This window comes from Scyliorhinus torazame, chromosome 14, assembly GCF_047496885.1.
Source record: "Scyliorhinus torazame isolate Kashiwa2021f chromosome 14, sScyTor2.1, whole genome shotgun sequence".
NCBI lineage: Eukaryota > Metazoa > Chordata > Chondrichthyes > Carcharhiniformes > Scyliorhinidae > Scyliorhinus > Scyliorhinus torazame.
In genome coordinates this window covers 221,485,049-221,508,823 of record NC_092720.1, presented here as the reverse complement: position 1 = coordinate 221,508,823, position 23,775 = coordinate 221,485,049, and the positions used below count along the sequence as shown (strand labels likewise).

General features: G+C 54.9%; 1 protein-coding gene across 1 annotated transcript in view; it reads left to right on the top strand.

The window, feature by feature from the left end:
- The window catches only part of LOC140389181 (neural proliferation differentiation and control protein 1-like), a 79,324-nt gene that overhangs the window by 1,935 nt on the left and 53,614 nt on the right, over nucleotides 1-23,775 (top strand). The window contains exon 2 of the mRNA XM_072473342.1: nucleotides 13,983-14,129. Within this exon, the coding sequence (XP_072329443.1) occupies nucleotides 13,983-14,129 (147 nt within the window). The remainder of the gene's footprint in view (nucleotides 1-13,982; nucleotides 14,130-23,775) is intronic.

Below are 23,775 nucleotides of genomic sequence, written 5' to 3'. Positions count from 1 at the left end.
AAGGAGCTAAGAGGAGATGGAATTTACAATTGTGTTTTGGACGTGCATTGTACAAAATTGGGAAAGTGTCAGGAATATCAGCTCCTGTCCAGGAATATTTTGATTTGATTGGAGTAAGAGATACATCCTTTGGTGCAAAAACAAATCCAAAGACTTGAGCGCATAATGTAGCGTTGGTACTCTGCACAGTACTGAGTGAGTGCCGCACTGCCGGCTGTGCCGTCTTCTGGACAAAGCGTTTAGTTTCTCCCGATGGACAGGTGACCTGCTCATGATCACACAGATATTTGTGGGAGCTCCCTGTGCACAAATTGGTTGCTGCAATCCATTCATTGCAGCAGAGGTTACACGTCACAAAGTACTTCACTGACCGTAGAACGCTTCGAGGGGGACAATCTAAGGTCTGGAAATGTGCAGTAATGAACAAGTCTTTATTTGGTTAATTCAATAATGGATGCTTCAGGCCGACAGTGCCCTTTTGTACAGACCTGGCCATGTTGCTGCGTGTCTTTCGCTCTGTCTTTAATCGGCTGATTTATCTTTGGCGGTGCGACTGCTTCAGGAACCCAGGAGGTTGTGAGTTCAAATCCCACCATTGTCAGTTGAGAAATTTCATTTTGTTAATTCATTCAGTTAATGGGCAGCACAGTAGCACAGTGGTTAGCACTGTTGCTTCACAGCTCCAGGGTCCCGGGTTCGGTACCCGACTTGGATCACTGTCTGTGCGGAGTCTGCACGTTCTCCCCGTGCCTGCGTGGGCTTCCTCCGGGTGCTCCGGTTTCCTCCCACAAGTCCCGAAAGACGTGCTTGTTCGGTGAATTGGACATTCTGAATTCTCCCTCTGTGTACCCGAACAGGCGCCGGAGTGTGGCGACTAGGGGATTATCCCAGTAACTTAAGTGCAGTGTTAATGTAAGCCTACTTGTGACAATAATAAAGATTATTATTACTATTTGAAAATTGTCCCAGGAAGAATGAAAAGCATAATCGTTTTTTTCGAGGGACCTGGGTGTTGCTGGCTCGGCCAACATTTGTTGCCCATCCCTAATTGCCCTTGAATTACTCCCATTTCAGAGAGGCCATTTAAGAGTCAATCACATTTGCCATGGGTCTGGAGTCACGTGTAGGCCAGACCGGGTAAGGACGGCAGATTTCCTTCCCTAAGGGACATTAGTGAACCAGATGGGTTTCTACAACAGTTGTCAATGGTCATCATGAGATTTTTAATTCCACATTTTTATTGAATTCACATTTCACTCTCTGCCGTGGTGGGATTCAAAGCCAGAACGTTACTGCTGACTCCTGGATTCCGAGTCCAGTGACAATAGCACCTCCACCAAAGAGAGAAGTGGGGCGACAAAGAGGTTTGCAAGTGAATGGCGAAGCTCAAGAGATTAAATGACAAAGGGCACAACCCCCAACATTGGCTCGAAGGAGTGCGGGGAATACACATGGGGCCTGGGTTGGTGCATGGCAGCCCAGTGATGCACAGCAATGTGCCTGTGAGCTACTCATCTGATTTTTGATGGTGCTCACCATGGGGTGTGTTGGCCCGGACACTGGGGAAAAGCTCCTGGAAGGGTCCTTCCTGTTTATTCCTTTATTTCCCCTTTCTTTTCTTTTTGCTATTCCCATTTTGGCCCACGGATGAGTAATGGACCTGTGACTTTAATGAGCCAGTGTCTTTAACTCAAGCAGAAGCAGTGGCATGTATATTTAAATCAAGCAGGAAGAATCCGGAAAGCTTCAGTGATGACTCTCTTTGATTGACTTGGCTGATGGCCAGTGAATTGGCACAAATGTCTGTGCCCTGCCCTGTGGCTGGTGGTGATTAGTTCCGGTCCCACTGACATGCATCCTAGTGTCACAAGGCTGGAGTTAATTTCACTTTGGTTCTGAAGGCTGGATGGAGGAGTTCTAACTCTCTCTCTCACAGATCTGACGAATTCTCTCTGGAAATCCGGTGTAAGAGTTCTCTCCCCTCTCCAAAGAAAGGCAGAGGCGAAGCCTCCTGGAAAAGCTGCAAGATATATTGTCGAGCTGTAAAGAAGATCATTACATGCTATTGGCCAGAAACATTAAACCGCACCCATAATGTGAAGGAAGTGCACTAAGGGACACATCATCTGAAGCAAGGACTCTTACGTTTTCACCTTAATCCATATTATTTTTCCACCTTCCCTGCCTTCTGTGTTTGTCTGTCTTGTGTATGTGGGGTTGGAAGGTGGGGCAGTTAAAGGAGAGTCAGGTATTAGCTCGCCATTAAGCAGCTGAGTTTATTGTATATTTCCTATTTGTTCCAGTTATTAATCAACAGTAAGTGCGTTTAAACTTACAAACCTAGTGACTGTAATTATTGGGCAGCCGAGGGCCAAAGACTTCAGGAATTTCGATGCGCGTTATTGGTTTATTCACTTGCGATATGACTCTGGGGCACTTGGGGCTGGAATTGCCCGTACACTTGCCCAGGTTGGCCTAACACTCCTGCTGTTCCTCAAACTAACATGGCAGAATCCGGGGCGAGTAAGCTAGCTGTGCCACCCCCCTGCTTGCTGTCCAGTCCCACACAAGTGAAATGGGTCATTTCACAGTGGATAATCCAAGCTATGGATCTGTAACCCAGCATGATGCAACACCTTCAGATGAGGAGGCAACCTCGGCTGAAAGGAGTTTGGCTTCAGTATTGGGTGACTTAATGAGTCATCGTAAACATAAACTTCTATTTTTGCTCAGAAAATCGAAAGATCTATTTTACTTTCGTTCTCGCCTCTGAGTCAGTGATTTCTTAGTTCGAAGTTGGAGTACAAGAACCAGGAGGTTCTGCTGAACATGTACGAGACTCTAGTTAGACCTCAGCTGGAATATTGTGACCAGTTCTGGGTGTCACACTATAGGAAGGATGGGGACACATTGGAGAGAGAGCAGAGGAGGTTTACAAGAACGGATCCCAGGGATGCGAAACTTCGGTGATGAGGAGAGATTGGAGAGGCTGGGATTGTTCCCCTCGGAGAGAAGGAGGCTGGGAGGAGATTTGATCGAGAAGTTCAAAATCGCGAGGGGGCTGGACAGAGTCGTTGGGGAGAAACTGTTCCCCCCTCGTAAAGGGATCGAGAACGAGAGTTCGTAGTATATATAAATGATTTGGAGGAAAATGTAGCTGGAAGTTGCGGATGACTCAAAGGTTGATGTGGATAGTGAAGAGGATTGTCAGAGGAAAAGGAACGGCTGGAGACTTTAAAAAAATATTTTTATTAAGGAATTTTGTAGATACATTAAACACAACCAAAATCCGATCAAGACAAACAGGAAACCTCATAATAAATAAATAACACCCAACCGCCTCTCCCTCCTTGCCGTTCCCATTCTGAATAGGATGGGAATAGAGGGATACGGACCCCGGAAGTGCAGAAGGTTTTAGTTTAGATCGGCGCAGGCTTGGAGGGCTGAAGGGCCTGTTCCTGTACAGTACTGTTCTTTGCGCTCTACGAGAGAGCTTCCTGGTGTTGTAAGACTTTGCACTCTACGAGAGCGACACAGATTTAAAGTGATTTGCAAAAGACCAACTGCGATGTGGGGGAAACCTTTTTCACCCAGCGAGTGTTTGGGGTCTGGAACGCACGGCCTGGAAGTGAGGTGGAGGCAGGTTCAATCGGGATATTAAAGAGGGCGTTAGATGATTATTTGAATAGAAACAATGTGCAGGGTTCGAGGAAAAGGCAGGGGAATGGCACTGAGTAACGATGCTCGTTTGGAGGTCTGGTGCTGACACGATGTAGCAGCGCTGTAACAGTTCTATAAAATCCCACTCCAGGCACATAACGCCCAGTGAAATGCTCAGGAAGTATAGCATTGTTGGGGTACCGTCCTTTTGATAAAATGTTGAACTGGACAACCATAGCGCTGGATGCGCTCTATCTTTCACTGTACATCAATAAACAACGCCACAGATTATCGATGTGTGTAGGAACATGTTGTGCGTGAATTGGCTGCCGTCTCTCCTGCATAAACTTCCTACAGTGCAGAAGGTGGTCATGTGGCCCATCGATTCTACGTCAACCCCTCGAATGAGCACCCCACCCATTTACACTCCCCCGTAACCTAACTTTTGAAAAAAATAAATTTAGAGCACCCAATTAATTTTTTCCAATTGAGGGGCAATTTAGCGTGGCCAATCCACCTAGCCTGCACATCTTTGGGTTGTGGGGGCGAAACCCACGCAGACACGGGGAGAATGTGCAAACTCCACACGGACAGTGATCCAGAGCCGGGATCGAACCTGGGACCTCGGCGCCTTGAGGCACCGTGCTAACCCACTGCGCCACCCTGCCCCGTAAACTAACCTGCACACCCCGGACGGTGGAGGAAACCCACGCAGACACGGGGGAGAACATGCAAACTCCGCACAGCCAGTCACCCGAGGCCGGAATCAAACCGGGGTCCCTAGCGCTGTGGGGCAGCAATGCCAACCACTGTGCCCATATCTTTTTTTTCTATCTTTTCCTTCAGTATCCTTTTCTGTGCCCCACTCACGAAGATATTTTTTTGGGACATAACAGAACACTTCTCTCTGAATCCCTCTCCTCCATTTAAAAAAAAAATTTAGAGTACCCAATTATTTATTTTCCAATTAAGGGCTAATTTAGCGTGGCCAATCCACCTAACTAGCACATCTTTGGGTTGTGGGGGTGAAACCCACGCAGACACAGGGAGAATGTGTAAACTCCACAAGGACAGTGACCCAGGGCCGGGATTTGAACCCAGGTCCTCAGCGTCGTAGCCCCAGTGCTAACCACTGCACCACATGCCGCCATCTTCCTTCTCCTCCATTAAGATGCTGAGTGAAAGCTACTTCTTGGACCAAACTTCTTGTCACCTATCTTAATACCCTCTGATGGGGCTGAGTGTCAGATTAAGTTCGCTCAGCGCTCCTGCAAAGCACCTTGGTAGTTTTACTCCATTAAAGGTGCGACACAAATGCAGGTTGTTCTGGCTGTTGGACAAAGACAGAATCAATCTCTCCCCTCTCTCCCTCCCTCCTATTGTTATGTCAATGTTGATGCATCACATAAATAAATTGAATCCCTGGGTAGCACGGTGGTGCAGTGGTTAGCACTGCGGCCCCACGGCGCCTAGGTCCCAGGTTCGATCCCGGCTCTGGGTCACTGTCCGTGTGGAGTTTGCACATTCTCCCCGTGTTTGCGTTGGTTTCGCCCCCCTGTTGCTGATTTTCTCCTTGGTTCAATTGCTCTGTTTTATTACCTTTGCTCTCGAGTCGCCAGGTATCTTTATGATACCGCCACGAGGTTCAAGTCTGAGTAATGATCAATAATCCAATACACCGATTAGTAAGATTTAAATCAAAGCACATTTATTATACACAGTAATCGCTACTCATGCACAAACTCTACGTCTAAGCTACTTCTACAACTAACAGGCCTATACTTAACTTGGAACTGGCCCACCAGGTCAGGGAAACAAATGGCCTTTCTTTTGGGTTCTGAGTCTGCGGGATTCGAAGTTGGTACGGATTGGTAGCTAGGAGCGCCTATCTCGGAGCGAGCGTTGAATTAAGACTTACGATTTCGATGATCACTGGAGTCACTGCGCCGGTCACGGTCAATGTTGGTTCCTTTTGCTGGGTGACCCGGGCAGGAAGAAGAGAGCGGTGAAGAGAGAGCGATTTGAACTTGGGGCTTAACTCTTATAGTCCCCAGGGGCTCCCCGCTTTTCAGGGCGGACCCTGTACCTGATCCCAAGTGATTGGACTTTGTCCCAATCACTTGGTTCGATTTTCTCCAATACTGGAGCGGTTCCCTGATCGATGGGCGGTCTTGAGGTGCTCGTTCACCTCCTTTGTGTTGGCTCCTGCTGGCGCCGAGGAGTCTGGCTTTGCTTTGTGTGTCAAAAATGTTACTTATTGTTCCCGGGGATTGCTCATCAGTATGTAGATGGCAGCTACATTGTTATGCTGATGGTCGCTGGTATCGATGTTGTCTGGCCTTTGCAGAGGTAAATACACAGCAAACCTGCAGCTGCTGGTTTTTGACTTGTTGGCTGACTTTCCCATCAGCCTTTGCCGTTCGCCATTTTAAATCGGGAGTTGGCCAATTTAGGTGGCTACACCCCACAACCCAAAGATGTGCAGGCTAGGTGGATTGGCCGCGGCAAATTGGCCCTTAATTAGAAAAAATGAATTGGGTGCTCTAAATTAAAAAAATAAATAACAAAATATAAATTGAATCCTTATCATAGAATTTACAGTGCAAAAGGAGGCCATTCGGCCCATCGAGTCTGCACCGGCCCTTGAAGCTGTTTGGCCATCTCAACAGCTGAATGTTGGCGCCAGTGTCTTTATTGAGGGTTCATTGACGATCATTTTGATCCACCACTCTATCCAGTTATGTGCCATTCATATTGAGAATAATCCGTTTCTATTCCCACCCCAGACCTACCCATTGAATGACCTTTGGATGTGGTACGCTCACGTCAATTTCAAGGAGTGAACGGTTGCGTCAGTTTCAATGTGCTGATTTGATAACCAGGGTGCTAGATGTTAACCGGATCCTCTCCTGTCGCTGAAGTTCAAACCAATACACAGTAGCTTTCTGTACTGCAGAGAGATAATTGACTTAGTTAAAATTACTCCACTCGCCCAGTGTCCCAGCTATCCCCATTTATGCTATTTTAGGTTGAACCAATTCAACTAAATTAAGCAAACTAAGGGTCAAATCAGGAGAGCAGCCCCTTAAAGGGACACTGCCTCAAACAAAAAACACATTGCAATGGAAATATAAAACCTCAAATCAAAATGTGATTGGCGGGGTCAAGATTAGCAGGGTCAATAAAACAGCGCAATGCCCACCAGGCATGGAAGACCTTAATGATGCTGGCAGACAGCCTGTGCTACACCCGGCCACAAACATAGCCACGGTAGAGGGGCACAGTCATGCCGGGCGGTCCCCTCGCTCGGCCGCTGCCTTGACCCGTTAATGGTGAGTTTGGCCAGGCTAAGGTTCCTGAGAAGGTCCTCCTCCTTCAATGTCTCCCTCCGCACTTTGCCCGTAGATCAGGAGTGTGGGGCTGAAGTCCAACAAAGCTGTCATAAAAGGTTTTTCAAGTAAGTGAGAAGGGGGTTGCAGTCCATTACATCTTATGGTTACCTGGTCAGCTTTCTGTGGTCACCCACAGCCCGTCACTGCAAATGCAGTCAGTACGTGGAGTCGACCTAAGCTGGAGCCTGGGCTAATATGGTGGGGGTGGAATTTAAAGGGATTTACCTACTTACGAGTGGCATGGAGGGGTGTCAAATCATTTTTGTCGCCTTTAAAACACAGGTCAAACCAATCGTTGCTGAGGCTGATTGGAGGATGGTTGGGGTGATGGTCATTGGGCACCTGGGCAGGTGTTGAGACCTGGAAAAGGGTGTGTGAGGCCGTGCGTGTGGGCCAAAGGCAGGTGGATAGATGTAGGAATGCACACACAATCACGTTGAATGGCGCACAACAGACTGGCGGGGCTGAGGGGGACATCTTTTTGCTGCTAAGCTCCTGCCCATCTGCCGACTCTCATGACACTGAGATCAGAGAGAGAGGGTTCCTGCGCTGGATCACATTATAATGTCTCTCTCCGGAACGGGCTGTCAAGACAGAGGTCTGTCCCCTCCATGCCCGAGACACTAATCGCTGGGATGACGGGATTGTTTTAGGATGAGAGATTGAGAACACTGGGACACGATGGACTGGATTCGCCACACCCTCGCGTCGAAATGGCGGCCGGCGCAGGGGCGGAGAATCTACGTTCTCGCAAGAAATCGGGACAGGCGCCAGTTCACCGATTCTGCGGGCCCCGAAACGCGGAGTACGCGGGGAGTGCGCCTCGCCGCCTGGGACTGACCTGCGGCCATTGCCAGAGGCCCGCTCGGCCATTCCCCGTCCCCGACCGGCTGAAGTCCAGACGGCGTGGAACTAATGTGCTCCAGCCGGTCGGGATACCCGTGTGGCAGCTGCAGACTCAGTCCGCGGCCGCCCTGGTCGGGGACGGGCCGATCAGAGGCTAGCGGGGCCTAATAGGCGGCCGGGGAATGTTTGTGCAGGGGTTGAGGTTGCAGCCGATCGGGGGGGTCTCTTTTGTGGGTCCAGCTCCGTTGTCCGAGTCCGCCCGGGAGCACGGCGCGGCCCCTGGAGGTCGCCGCCGTGCGCAGGCGCGGCCTCTGACCCGGAAGTGCGGGGGCCCGTATCTGCAGCAAAAGCTGCGAGATTCACTCCGGGTCCCTGCCTGCCCCCTGCAGGTCTGGGAATCCGTGTCCCTTTAATCCAGGTTTTCTGGCCTAAAACTCCACCGTTTTGACGCTGGGTTGGAGACAAAGACCCAATAATGGAGAATCCAGCCCTATATTCTTTGGAGCTTCGAAGAACGAGAGGTGATCTCATCGAAGCTTGGATTGGATTGGATTGGATTTGTTTATTGTCACGTGTACCGAGGTACAGTGAAAAGTATTTTTCTGAAAACAGCTCAACAGATCATTAAGTACATGGGAAGAAAAGGGAATAAAAGAAAATACATAATAGGGCAACACAACATATACAATGTAACTACATAAGCACTGGCATCGGATGAAGCACACAGGGTGTAGTGTTAATGAGGTCAGTCCATAAGAGGGTCGTTTAGGAGTCTGGCGACAGTGGGGAAGAAGCTGTTTTTGAGTCTGTTCGTGCGTGTTCTCAGACTTCTGTATCTCCTGCCCGATGGAAGAAGTTGGAAGAGTGAGTAAGCCGGGTGGGAGGGGTCTTTGATTATGCTGCCCGCTTTCCCCAGGCAGCGGGAGGTGTAGATGGAGCCAATGGATGGGAGTCACTGGGTGAATGGATTCTCACAGGTCTTGCCAGGGTAGATGTGAACTGGATATTTCCCCGAGCTGGTGATAAGGAACCAGGGGGCACAGTTTCAGGATTCGGGGTCATTTCAGACTGCGCTGAGGAGGAATTTCTTCATTCAAAGGTGGTGAACCTATGTAATTCACTGCCACCGAGGGCTGTGGGGCGTCGGTCTCAATGTGACTGGTCCAGACAGGAATCAATAGAATTCTGGATATTAATGACATTAAGGAACATGTGGATAGCGTGGCCAAGTGGAGTTGAGGTAGATGATTGTGTTAATCCCACTAATCACATAGTTAGGAAAGAATAAATCCGCAATCAGCCATCACATTAAGGCAGGTTTATTTTCTACAGATAATCTTACTTATTCTTAATTTTATGGGATGTGGGGTTCACTAACGAGGCCAGCATTTGTAGCCCATCCCTAATTGCCCTTTGAGAAAGTGGGGGTGAACTGCCTTCTTGAATGGCTGCAGTTATCGAATGCTGCAGTGCAGAAGGAGGCCATTCGGCCCTTCGGGTCTGCGCCGACCCATCGAGAGGGCACTTTTCCCTTGTCCACTCTGCCCTGTCCCCACAACTTGCGGCATTTTAATCACAGAAAATCCATCCGTGGGCGGCACGCTGGCACAGTGGTTAGCACGGTGGCTTCACAGCTCCAGGGTCCCAGGTTCGATTCCCGGCTTGGGTCACTGTCTGTGCGGAGTCTGCACGTTCTCCCCCATGTCTGCGTGGGTTTCCTCCGGGCGCTCCGGTTTCCTCCCACAATTCCCGAAAGACATGCTTGTTGGGTGGATTGGACATTCTGAATTCTCCCTCTGTGACCCGAACAGACTCCGGAATGTGGCGACGAGGGGATTTTCACAGTAACTTCATTGCAGCGTTAATGTAAGCCTACTTGTGACAATAAAGATTATTATTATAACCTGCACATCTTTGGACTGTGGGAGGAAACTGGAGCACCCAGAGGAAACTCACACAGGCATGGGGGAGAACGTGCAGACTCCACACCATGGCCGGAATTGGACCCGCGTTCCTGGCGCAGTGAGGCAGTAGTGCTAACCACTGTGTAACCCTGAGGTGTAGATACACCCACTGTGCTGTTAAGAAGGCAGCTCCAGGATTTTGACCCAGTGACAGTGATGGAAAGGCTGATATGGAATCATAGAATCCCTACACTGCAGGAGGAGGCCATTTGCTGCAGGAACTCACCGAGGTTCCTCAGGCAGCACCTTCCAGACCCACGGCCACCACCATCTAGAAGGACAAGAGCAGCAGATACCTGGGATCACCCCCACCTGGAGGTTCCCCATGTACATCCTGGGTGGCACGGTGGTGCAGTGGTTATCACCTCTGCCTACAGTGCTGAGGAGCCGGGTTCGATCCTGGCCCCGGGTCACCATCCGTGTGGAGTGTGCACATTCCCCCCGTGTCTGCGTGGGTCTCACCCCCACAGTCCAAAGACGTGCGGGTTAGGTGGATTGGGCGCGCTAAATTGCCCCTTAGTGACCAAAGAAGGTTAGGAGGGGTTATTGGGTTACGGGGATAGGGTGGAAGTGAGGGCTTAAGTGGGTCGGTGCAGACTCGATGGGCCGAATGGCCTCCTTCTGCACTGGATGATCTATGTACTGGGTTACGGAGATAGGGTGGAGGTGATGACCTTGGGTAGGGTGCTCTTTCCAAGGGCCGGTGCAGACCCGGTGGGCCGAATGGCCTCCTTCTGCACTGTAAATTCTATCATTCTATGAAAATCTGAATCTGTTTCTGGCAGGTAAAGAAAAGCATTCCTAGTAAACTGATCTGCGGTAGGCCCCCCCCCTCCGCCCCCCTCCCCTCCGCCCACGGTCATCCAGCAATCCAAATATTTACACAGAGAAAAAACCAATTAGGTGCAACATGCACAGACGTCATCATCCCCTGGCTGTATCTATCAGCCAGTATCCATGGTTACCGTGATGGACTCGGGGGTACCAGCCAGCTTTCAATTCGACAGAAACTCTGTTCTCCCATCGCTTTGACGATTGAATTTTACTGAGGTCAAAACAGGGCAAGACGTCAATGCAACTTGCTGACAAGAAAGGGCTTTGTGGCTGTCGCTCTGCTCCAGCTTTGACTGCACGAGGCTCCGTCTCCGAAGGCACTTCACCGCCGGCTTGGGGCAGTGAGCGTCACCCTCACCTCCGCGTCCGAAATGGCCGCTCCCGGCCACGGCACCGAGGCCGATGCTGCCCGTGGCAGTGCCGCTCTGTCGGTGGTGCCACCTCCACAATGAGGTGTCGAACACACGTAACCTCTACCCTGGCAGGGAGACTTGAATATTCCCACGGCACGAGGAAGAAAAGCCAGCGAGTTCACCCCGGTTCCCGCCTTTATCCCTCAAACAACATCACCAAGCAGATTGTCTGCTAATTTATCTCATTGCTGTTTGTGGGATGTGTAAGAGTGCTTCTTGCTTATTCCCCTTCTTCCCATTTCCTTTGTGTTATTTTATTATTTTTTAAAAATAAATAAATTTAGAGTTACGAATTCATTTTTGCCCACTAAGGGACAACTTAGCGTGGCCAATCCACCTACCCTGCACATCTTTGGGTCGTGGGGGTGAGACCCACGCAGACAATGTGCAAACTCCACGCAGACAGTGACCCAGAGCCGAGAAGACTCCATGTTGAAGTAGCCTGCTTGCCAGGACACTGTGTTCCCAGGTTTTGTTTTTAACCAGACTCCTCGACACCAAGTGGATTTTAGGAACCAGGGGCGGGATTCTGCGACCCCCCCCCCCCCACCCCGCCGGGTCGGAGAATCGCCGGGGGGCGGCGTGAATCCCGCCCCCGCCGGCCGCCGAATTCTCCGGCACCGAACATTCGGCGGGGGGCGGGAATTGCGCCGGTCGGCGGGCCCCACCCCCGGCGATTCTCCGGCCCGCGATGGGCCGAAGTCCCACTGCTGTCATGCCAGTCCCACCGGCTTGAATCAAACCACCTACCTTACCGGCGGGATTAGCGGCGCGGGCAGGCTCTGGGGGTGGGGCGCGGTGCGATCTGGCCTCAGGGGGTGCCCCCACGGGTGCCTGGCCCGCGATCGGGGCCCACCAATCCGCGGGCGGGCCTGTGCCGTGGGGGCACTCTTTTCCTTCCGACTCGGCCACAGCCTCCGCGGTGGCCGATGTGGAAGTGACCACCCCCGTGCATGCGCCGACCGGCGGAGTCCCTTCGGCCCCGACTGGCGCCAAAGGCCTTTCCCGCCGTCCGGCGGCGCGCTAACCACTCCAGCGCGGACCTAGCCCCTCAACGTGAGGGCTTGGGCCCTAAAGGTGCGGAGAAATATTTGGGGCAGCTTTGGGCCGGCCCGACGCCGGAGTGGTTCACGCCATCCATCCCGCTGGGAACCTCCGCCTCGCCGGGTAGGGGAGATCCCCACCCAGGTTTGGAGGGAGTCGGACTGATTAATTAACAGGCAGCTGGTGTGTTGGCCAGGGACAGCGTTCTGCCTGACGGTGGTCAGTGATTGGTTTCTGCATGATGCTTTCTGAGAGAAATGGGGCAGAAGTGTTTCGACCTCGGGAGTGAAAGGAACTCTCTATCCCCCTCTCTCTCTTGCTGAAGTGCACAAACTGCTTTATTGTTCTCAAGTCAGTGAGCGCCTGGCACACCCTTTTGCCGCGAACCTGAAATGACGTTGAGTCTGTCGAGAAAGCAGACAACCTTGCCAGAGAAAACCATCTCAAACCTAGCAGGAAGAAGTACCAAAATGAAAGCCTGAACTTCGGAAAGACATTGATTGGAAATTATCTTTATCCTTTTTTCCACCATCCTTTCCCCTCTGTGGTGTGTGTGTGTGTAGAGACTGGGGTAGTTAGAAAGGGGGGGGGGGTTGTAGTAAATAGTCAGTTACATTTTCTGTCCGTTTAATTACAATATTGTACATAATGAAAGGTTACATTAAAATGTAGAATTTACAGTGCAGAAGGAGTCTGCACCAGCCCTTGGAAAGAGCACCCTAACCAAACCCATGCCTCCACTCTATCCCCATAACCCAGTAGCCCCACCTAAGGGCAATTTGTCACGGCCAATCCACCTAACCCGCAAGTCCAAAGACCTAACAAGCACCTAACCCGCAAGTCCACCCAACAAGCACGTCTTTCGGGACTTGTGGGAGGAAACCGGAGCACCCGGAGGAAAACCACGCACACACGGGGAGAACGTGCAGACTCCACACAGACAGTGACCCAGCGGGGAATCGAACCCGGGACACTGGCGCTGTGAAGCCACAGTGCTAACCACTGTGCTACCATGCTGCCCTTGTGTCTGAAAGTTACAAAGCTGGTGACTAGTTTATTGGGCTCAGCCAAAGACTTTGGGTATTTAAAATAAAACCTAATTTCACCTGTGTTGCAACACCGGGTGGAGTGGGACTGGAATAGGGAGGCATGGGGGTGCAGTGGTTAGCACTGCTGCCTCACGGCACCGAGGATCCGGGTTCGATCGCTGCCCCGGGTCACTGTCCGTGTGGAGTTTGCACATTTTCCCCGTATCTGCGTGGGTCTCACCCCCACAACCCAAAGATGTGCAGGCCAGGTGGATTGGCCGCGCTAAATTGGCCCCTTCATTGGAAAAAAGAGTTGGGCTCTCTATATTTATTTTTAAAAATGGGACTGGAATCGACTGCGCACTAGCCCACTGAGTTGTGACAGAGCTTGGCTGCTGCATTTCCCACCTTACAATAGTGTTCAGGCCAGGAGGTCTTTCATTAGTTATGAATACTCGGATAGGGAGGGCTCAGGGTTCAAGTACGGGGTGAGCAGTGCCACATTTCGGATGGAAAGTCAAACCACAGTTTGCCCGCTGCCCTGCGCCCGCCCTCCTGGCAACATCCTCCAGAGCAGGTTATCTGGTCATTTTCCTGCTTGCGGGATCTCTCTGTGTGGGAATGTAGCTGTGGATTGGCATCTTACAACGGGGTGAAGATGTGGTAGGCGCTATATAAATAAAGGCAAGTTTTCGCCTCAGTTTCGGGAGAGCGGGGCTTTGGGGATTCGCCTCGGCGCTGACCATGCACAACTTGCACCTTGCATCTGGGCTTCTCTTTACTTCTTCTGTCTGTCCGCAGCTTCGCAGTGCCCCAGACGTCTCGACTGCACCCTCCGCCGTCGCCACCCCTGCCCAACGGGGTCACCTGACTGTGGCCGCTGTCTCCCTCACTACCGAGAGGACCAGGAGAGAAAGTGTGTGCTCGCCGGACAGCACTCGCAGCAGGGTGAGTGGACACTATGTCACTTAATTTACCTGGTGGTTACCAAACAGAAGCCTGAGGCCTAACTAACCCAAACCCAAGCGTTGCCGTTCCACACGAGCTGCCCCCCCCCCCCCCCCCCCACCCTCACCATAACCTGCTTCATTTCTCTCTATCCACCGATCTCCCTCTCACTCCTTTCTCTCTCATGTATGTAGGCACCTCAGAACACAGAGGCCATTTTAGCCCCTCAAATCCAGTCCACCTTCTGATTAAAACATGGCTGATTTGTGGCCTAGCTCCATTTACCTGCCTTTTCCCCGTATCCTTCAGCACCGTTAGTGAAAATCTATCCATGTCAGATTCAAAATTAACAATGGATTTGTGGTGATATGCATCACTGTATATACACAAGGGGTTAATGTAAATACACTACAACTAAGTAACCACTAGAGGGAGCACCAGAGTTGTGATGACATGCAGACCTACAGCCAATGGGTCATTACAACAGGACACAACCAGTGGGTAATCAGGACACCCAGAGGTGGCATTACCACAAGGGGGCACTTCACAACCCATATAAAAGGACAGGGCACACATGCTCTGCCTCTTTCCACAGACAGACATCTAGAGAGTACATCAGGGTTGATCAACAGCATCACACCCAGCACGTGGCTTAGAGCAGGCTGGTAAAGATAGACTGAGTTACTACAGTTAGATCAGCAGAGAGTCGAACTCATTTAAGAACTGTGAAATTGTTCAATAAACACGTTGAACTCATTTCATAGCCTGGAGCTTCCTTTGTCAAAGCATACATCAAGGAAGCAGCTTATGCTACACTTAGGGAAGGAAATCTGCTGTCCCTACCCTGTCAGGCCTACATGTGACTCCAGACCCACAGCCCCCTCAAACGCAATTCAGGATGGGCAAACAATGCTGGCACAGCCTGTGATGCCCACGTTCCATGAACACATTTTAAAAAAACTTCAACCCTGTGTGGAGAAGAGGGCAGCACGGTGGCGCAGTGGTTAGCACTGATGCCTCACGGCGCCGAGGAGCGGGTTCGATCCCGGCCCCGGGTCACTGACAGTGTGGAGTTTGCACATTCTCCCCGTGTCTGCGTGGGTCTCACCCCCACAACCCAAAGATGTGCAGGGGAGGTGGATTTGCCACGCTAAATTGCCCCTTCATTGGAAATAATAAATGGGTACTCTAAATTTATTTTTTAAAACTTTGTTATGGAGAAATGTCTCCTGACTTCACTGACAGGCACGGATTCTGTTTATTTAGCTCCCTCTGTTATTTGCCACCGTGACTCTTGGTGGTAGTGACTTCCACACTGATGCACAGTACGAAGTCTTACAACACCAGGTTAAAGTCCAACAGGTTTGTTTCGATGTCACTAGCTTTCGGAGCGCTGCTCCTTCCTCAGGTGAATGAAGAGGTATGTTCCAGAAACACATATATAGACAAATTCAAAGATGCCAAACAATGCTAGGAATGCGAGCATTAGCAGGTGATTAAATCTTTACAGATCCAGAGATGGGGTAACCCCAGGTTAAAGAGGTGTGAATTGTACCAAGCCAGGGCAGTTGGTAGGATTTCGCAGGCCAGATGGTGGGGGATGAATGTAATGTGACATGAATCCCAGGTCCCGGTTGAGACCGCACTCATGTGTGCGGAACTTGGCTATATGTTTCTGTTCGGCGATTCTGCGTTGTCGCGGGTCCTGAAGGCCGCCTTGGAGAACGCTTACCCGGAGATCAGAGGCTGAATGCCCTTGACTGCTGAAGTGTTCCCCGACTGGAAGGGAACATTCCTGCCTGGTGATTGTTGCGCGATGTCCGTTCATTCGTTGTCGCAGCGTCTGCATGGTCTCGCCAATGTACCACGCTTCGGGACATCCTTTCCTGCAGCGTATGAGGTAAACAACATTGGCCGAGTCGCACGAGTATGTACCGCGTACCTGGTGGGTGGTGTTCTCACGTGTAATAGTGGTATCCATGTCGATGATCTGGCACGTCTTGCAGAGATTGTCTCGGCCGACTCGGCCTCAACCGGGACCTGGGATTCATGTCGCATTACATTCATCCCCCACCATCTGGCCTGCAAAATCCTACCAACTGTCCTGGCTTGATACAATTCACACCTCTTTAACCTGGGGTTACCCCATCTCTGGATCTGTAAAGATTTAATCACCTGCTAACGGTCGCATTCCTAGAATTGTTTGGCATCTTTGAATTTGTCTATATATGTGTTTCTGGAACATACCTCTTCATTCACCTGAGGAAGGAGCAGTGCTCCGAAAGCTAGTGACATCGAAACAAACCTGTTGGACTTTAACCTGGTGTTGTAAGACTTCGTACTGTGCTCACCCCAGTCCAACGCCGGCATCTCCACACACTGATGCCCGATCAATAACTCCAGAAACGAGATTGGAGACAATTGAAGGCTTTAATACGCGAGATGTTTCCCCCAGCAGCGCAGGTACAGAAGAAAGCTGCTGGGGAAGCACGGGCTCTTATACCCCGCCTTGCAGGGCGGAGCTAACATACAGGCTTAACCAATGGGAACAAGTACATTCTCCACCAATGATATTCCGGCATTACCAGGTACCGTAATCCTTCTAACACAGACTACCACATTCACCCCCTGATTAAAAAGAGTGCGGCGGGGGTGGTGGCTTCGTATTACAACGTGGTAAAGTGGTAGAAATTACAGTTATGAAGGTACCGTAATACCGCCGTACAGCGTTTTGCCTTATTACATATTAACTATTTACAACAGTAATGTACATTTCAAAATGAAGCAATTAGGATCGGGGCCCTGGTCGTCCTCTGCGATCGTCGTAACTTTGGTGGTGGTGCCGGTGGAGGTTCGGGCGTCTGTGACTCCGGGAGCGTGGTTTCGGCTTCTGTGACAGCTTCATCACTCCTAGACGGGGCCGGTGGAAGGGCCGACTGACCTGGGAAAGGGGCGGCTGTGGGATGCGCCGATGGGCGGGAGGGTGGGACTGGTGGCGGGGATGTGTGTGGGGATCCAGCGGGCGCCAGGTCCGGTAGGGAGACCGTATCCTGTCGGCCGTCGGGGTATGCCACGTAGGCGTACTGAGGGTTAGCGTGGAGGAGATGGACCCTCTCTCGACCAATGGGTCCGATTTGTGCCCCCGCACGTGTTTTCGGAGCAGGATGGGTCCGGGAGCTGCCAGCCAGGTCGGGAGCAAGGTCCCAGAGGAGGACTTCCTGGGGAAGACAAGGAGACGTTCGTGAGGTGTTTGGTTGGTCGTGGTACAGAGCAGTGACCGGATGGAGTGGAGGGCATCCGGGAGGACTTCCTGCCAGCGGGAGACTGGGTGATTCCTGGACCGTAGGGCCAGTAGGACGGTCTTCCAGACCGTTCCGTTCTCCCTCTCTACCTGTCCGTTACCCCGGGGGTTGTAACTGGTCGTCCTGCTCGAGGCGATGCCCTTGCTGAGCAGGAATTGACGCAGTTCGTCGCTCATAAAGGAGGACCCCCTATCACTGTGTATGTAGGCGGGGAAACCGAACAGCGTAAAGATACTACGGAGAGCTTTTATGACAGTGGTTGCGGTCATGTCGGGGCAGGGGATGGCGAATGGGAACCGGGAGTACTCGTCAATCACGTTCAGGAAGTACGTGTTGCGGTCGGTGGAGGGGAGGGGGCCTTTGAAATCCATACTGAGGCATTCAAAGGGACGGGAAGCCTTTATCAGGTGCGCTCTCTCTGGCCTGTAGAAGTGCGGTTTGCACTCTGTGCAGATTTGGCAGTCCCTGGTGGCTGTCCTGACCTCCTCGATGGAGTAGGGCAGGTTGCGGGTCTTGATGAAGTGGAAAAATCGAGTGACCCCCAAGTGACTGAGGTCCTCGTGGAGGGCTCAGAGGCGGTCCACTTGGGCGTTGGCACATGTGCCGCGGGATAGGGCATCAGGAGGCTCGTTTAGTTTCCCCAGACGGTACAAGGGGCAAAATTCTCCGTTATCGGCGGAAAGTCCGCTGATCGGCGCAAAAAACGGCGCAAATCCGACTTGCGTCACGTCGGAAAAATGGGTCGATAGTCTCCGCCCGAAATGGGCTAGCAGCGACGTAACGGGATCCGCGCTTGCGCAGTGGTTCACGCCGTGCAGCGTCATACGCGCCGCACGGCGTGACGGCTCATAAGGCCGCGCTGCTCCCCCCACCCGACCGCAACACCCGACCGCAACACCCGACTGGATGGCTGGCCGCCGCTCAGCCCCGAGGTTCGAGTCACGCGATGTGGAGGCGCTCCTGGACGCGGTGGAGCAGAGGAGGGACGCCCTGTATCCCGGGCACGACCGCAGAGTTGCCCCACGCCACAGCCGGCGTCTGTGGAGGGAAGTGGCAGAGGCCGTCACCGCTGTGGCCCTGACACCACGGACAGGCACCCAGTGCCACAAGAAGGTGAACGACCTCGTCAGAGCAGGCAGGGTGAGCCTCCCCATATCCCCCCTCCCCCATATCCCCCCTCCCCATATCCCCCCTCCCCCATATCCCCCTCCCCATATCCCCCCTCCCCCATATACCCCCTCCCCCATATCCCCCCCTCCCCCATATCCCCCCTCCCCCATATCCCCCCCTCCCCTATATCCCCCTCCCCCGTATCACCTGATCACTGCCTGATGTCTAACCATGCATGCTTCATTGTGTATCGCAGGACCAAACGTCCAGGCACCCATCCCCGCAGATGCAGACCGCCCGCAGGATGCCCCTCGGAGGCCACGGGAGACGGAGAGACCCGGACCCTCCAGCATGCGACGCCCGGAGGATGCCCCTCGGAGGCCACGGGAGACGGAGAGACCCGGACCCTCCAGCATGCGACCCCTGCAGGATGCCCCTCGGAGACCACGGGAGACGGAGAGACCCGCACCCTCCATCATGCGACGCCCGCAGGATGCCCCTCGGAGACCACGGGAGACGGAGAGACCCGCACCCTCCAGCATGCGACGCCCGCAGGATGCCCCTCGCACACCACGGGAGACGGAGAGACCTGGAGCAACAGGGAGACGACACCCCCGTCACATGCGGGAGCGACCACCCAGCGATGAGGGGGGCAGCCACAGGCCCCCGACACATCCGAGCCAGGACACCACTACCCAGGACACCACTACCCAGGACACCACTACCCAGGACACCACTACCCAGGACACCACTGCCCGGGACACCACTACCCGGGACAGCAGTACCCGGGACAGCACTACCCAGGAAGACGAAATACCGGACAGTGACTCAGAGTGGATGGGTGGAGGCGAACCCCCACCCCAAAGTGCCATGGACTCAGAGTGGGACGAAGAGCACGACACAAAGCCACTGCTGTCACCAACACCCTCCACCATCGCAGAAACACTCACCTCGGTTGGGCACTTTAGTGATGAGGCGTCTGGTACACTCACTGGTGCGCACAACACAGCCGTCCCGGTACAGCAGGTGGAGGTAGGAGCAGCAGAGGGGCCGGGCGGTCGGAGGGCAGCCCAGCCCAAGCGAACATCTGCCGCCCAGATGGATCCCGGGTTCCTGCAGTTACCACACCCACACATAGATCCGATGCAACCACCGACCCGGAGACAAGCGAAGAGGGTGACGGGCGGCTTGCGGCGGCTGCGGTCGCAGGTGGAGGAGTCCACCCGCGTCCAGGAGCTGGGAGTGGTGCCGGTCATGCGTGCTACCCAGGCCGACACCGCACGGGTGGCGTCCGTGGTGGAGGCAATGGGTGCGACGGTGTCAGGCATGGGGAACGGTTTGCGAGGCCTGGGGCTTTCCGTGCAGGCGGCGTCTGTGGCCCAGGAAATGGCTGCCCTCTCACAGGAGGCCATGAGCCAGTGCCAGCGCCAGATGGCAGAGGCGCTCAACGCCATAGCCCAGTCTCAGCAGGCCATGGCCCAGTCTCTGCAGGCCATGGCCCAGTCTCAGCAGGCCATGGCCCAGTCTCAGCAGGCCATAGCCCAGTCTCAGCAGGCCATAGCCCAGTCTCTGCAGGCCATGGCCCAGTCTCAGGAGGCCATGGCCCAGTCTCAGCAGGCCATGGCCCAGTCTCAGCAGGCCATGGCCCAGTCTCAGCAGGCCATAGCCCAGTCTCAGCAGGCCATGGCCCAGTCTCTGCAGGCCATAGCCCAGTCTCTGCAGGCCATAGCCCAGTCTCTGCAGGCCATGGCCCAGTCTCTGCAGGCCATGGCCCAGTCTCTGCAGGCCATCGCTGAGGGCACCGGCGCCAGTGGCCATGTGCGAGCCGGCGTCGCACTGTCACAGACAGGGTTCGACAACCCCCTGGGCTCCATGGCTGCAAACCTGCAGACCCCTGTCGATACCAGCACGGGCCTCCAGGACTGGCAGCGCCAGATGTCGGGGGGGCGTCGGATGGCCAGTCCGTTCGCATCCCCCACCCATGGAGAGGCCTGGGGGCCATCGGGCACCCCGAGGGAGGAGGAGGTGGTGTGGTCCGTCCCGGCTCCCTCTGTAGGGGAGGTCCCGGTACACCGCGACACCTCGGACTCCCCAACTTCCGTCCCAGGTGCATCGGGTGGGCAACGGGCAGGACAGGCTGGCAGCTCGCCATCCCAGTCGCCCGGGCTGCAGCCTGGCCCATCTAGGCCAGGACGCCCCAGGAAACGGCCGCCAAAGGGTTCCAGTGTCAGAGGGCAGGAATCACAGGAGTCCACCTCCAGTTCTACTGTACCGTCTGGGGAACCACGTAGACGTAGTCAAAGGGCCCGTAAGGCCAAACAATTAGACACTGAGTAAGTTGGCACGGTTGCAGGGCACAGATGAGTTTTAGGGGCTAGGGCACGTGCATGAACTCCTTTGGTTATTAAAGTCAATGTTACACCTACAGAAGCTGCCTTTGTGCTCTGTCCAAAGTGTGCGGGCGTGTCATGTACGTTGAGCGCAAGTGTGTGTGTGAGGGGTGGTCTTACTTCAGCCCTAGGTGAGTCTGCCCCCTTCTCCCTGGGCCGCCATCAACATCCCCCGGGCAGAGGACGGGACCGTGCGCTGCAGTGTCACAGCCGCATGCAGGGATGGTCCGGGTGGATGGTGGTACTGTGGCCATGGGTCAGACATAGTCCAACGATGTAGAGCCAGGAGCTCACCGCAGGGCGGGTTGTCATCATCCTCCATGGCCTGCGATAGACACGCGTCCACCCGCAACTGTGTGAGCCCGGCCCGTTGTGCCTCAGGTGGATCGGCAATGGGGGGGGCGGGTGGTGTGCATGCGGGTGGGGTGGGTGGGGTTGGGGAGGGGGGTGAGGGTGCTGGGTGGGTGGATGGGTGGGGGGTGTGGGTGGTCGGCTGTTGCCATGGTATGCGGTCTGTGGCCATACTACCCGATTCCCACGCCCATCTAGTCAGTGAAGCGGGCGTCTATCAGTCTGTCCCGTGCCCGCTGGGCCAGCCGGTAATGGTGGACAGCCACCCACCTGTGTCTACCCCGTCTGCCCTCACCATTACCCCCATCCCCCTCATCTGGGAGGACTGCGCCTCTTCCTGCTGCTCCACCACTCCGCCCTCCTCTGCCTGCGGCACATCGCCCCTCTGTTGGGCTATGTTGTGCAGGACGCAGCACACCACAATGATGCGGCCGACCCTATCTGACCGATACTGGAGGGCGCCCCCAGAGAGGTCCAGGCACCTGAAACGCATCTTCAGCACGCCAAAGCACCTCTCTATCACTCCCCTTGTCGCTACATGGGCATCATTGTAGCGGTTCTCCGCCTCATTGCGTGGCCTCCGTACAGGCGTCATCAGCCACGATCGCAATGGGTAGCCCCTGTCGCCCAGCAACCAGCCCCTCAGCCGGGGATGGCGTCCCTCGTACATGCCGGGGGTGGATGACCGCGACAACACAAATGAGTCGTGTACACTGCCTGGGTGACGGGCGCAGACGTGCAGGATCATCATGCGGTGGTCGCAGACCACCTGTACGTTCATCGAATAGGTCCCCTTCCTATTAGTGAACACGGCCCTGTTATCTGCAGGTGGCCGCACGGCGACGTGCATCCCATCGATCGCGCCCTGGATCATGGGGAACCCGGCCACGGCAGAGAAGCCCACGGCCCGGGCATCTTGGCTGGCCCGGTCCACGGGGAAGCGGATGTAGCGGTGCGCCATGGCATATAGGGCATCTGTCACTGCCCGGATGCACCGATGCACCGATGTCTGCGATATGCCGGACAGGTCCCCACTCGGTGCCTGGAATGACCCCGTTGCATAAAAGTTCAGGGCCACCGTAACCTTTGACGGATACGGGGAGAGGGTGTCCCCCGCCAGTGCCACGCGGTGACAGGTGTGCCAGCAGGTGGCAGATGTGTGCCACGGTTTCCCGGCTCATCCAGAGTCTCCTCCTGCATTCCCGGTCCGTGAGGTCCTGGTATGACTGCCTGGGCCGGTACACACGGGGCGCCCTCGGGTGCCTCCGATGCCGTGGGGCCGCGACGTCCTCCTCCCCCTCCTCGTCCTGTCGGTCAGGTGTCCCTCCAGCCTGGGCGGCTGCCGCCTGCCCCTCTGCAGCAGCCTGCGCAGCCTCTCTGGCACGCTCCTCCTCCTCCTCCTTCTCCTTCTCCTCATCCAGGGCAACATAGACATTAGCGGCTGCCACCACGGCGGCCAACATCGCTGGATGATCTGAAAACATGACGGCCTGGTGGGGGGGAGGGGAACGACGACATGTCATCATTGCCCATATCCCCTCCTCCCCCCAGCCAGGTGGCATGGACCGCATGAGTCCAACTGTTGGAGGCTGGCACCTGGCCAGGTGGACCAACTCACTTGCCCTCCCATCCCCCTCCCCAGCAGGGACCCCCCCCCCCCCCCAACCACCCCGGCACGGACACCCCCCCCCCCCAACCTCCACCCCGGCACGGACTCCCCCCCCAACCTCCACCCCGGCACGGACACCCCCATCCCCCTCCCCGGCACGGACTCCCCCCCCAACCTCCACCCCGGCACGGACACCCCCATCCCCCTCCCCGGCACGACCCCCCCCCCAACCTCCACCCCGGCACGGACCCCCCCATCCCCCTCCCCGGCACGGGCCCATCCCCCTCCCCGGCACGGACACCCCCATCCCCCTCCCCGGCACGGACCCCCCCCCCCCCAACCTCCACCCCGGCACGGACCCCCCCACCAACCTCCACCCCGGCACGGACCCCCAACCTCCACTGCGGCACGGACACCCCCATCCCCCTCCCCGGCACGGACCCCCCCCCCAACCTCCACCCCGGCACGGACCCCCACCCCCCAACCTCCACCCCGGCACGGACACCCCCATCACCCTCCCCGGCACGGACACCCCCCCAACCTCCACCCCGGCACGGACCCCCCCATCCCCCTCCCCGGCACGGACCCCCCCCCCCCCCCAACCTCCACCCCGGCACGGACCACCCCCCCCCCATCCCCCTCCCCGGCACGGACCCCCCCCCCCAACCTCCACCCTGGCACGGACACCCCCATCCCCCTCCCCGGCACCGACCCCCTCCCGGCACTCCCCCGGAGCCCAGCCTACTCTAACCACCCCCCCCCCTCCCCGCCGCACACACACACACACAAACCGAGACACACCTCTCCTCACGCATTCAGACTGCGGCCACGCCATCGCCTGCCCAGCGGCCAACCCCCCAGGCCGTCACTCACCTCCACGCTGG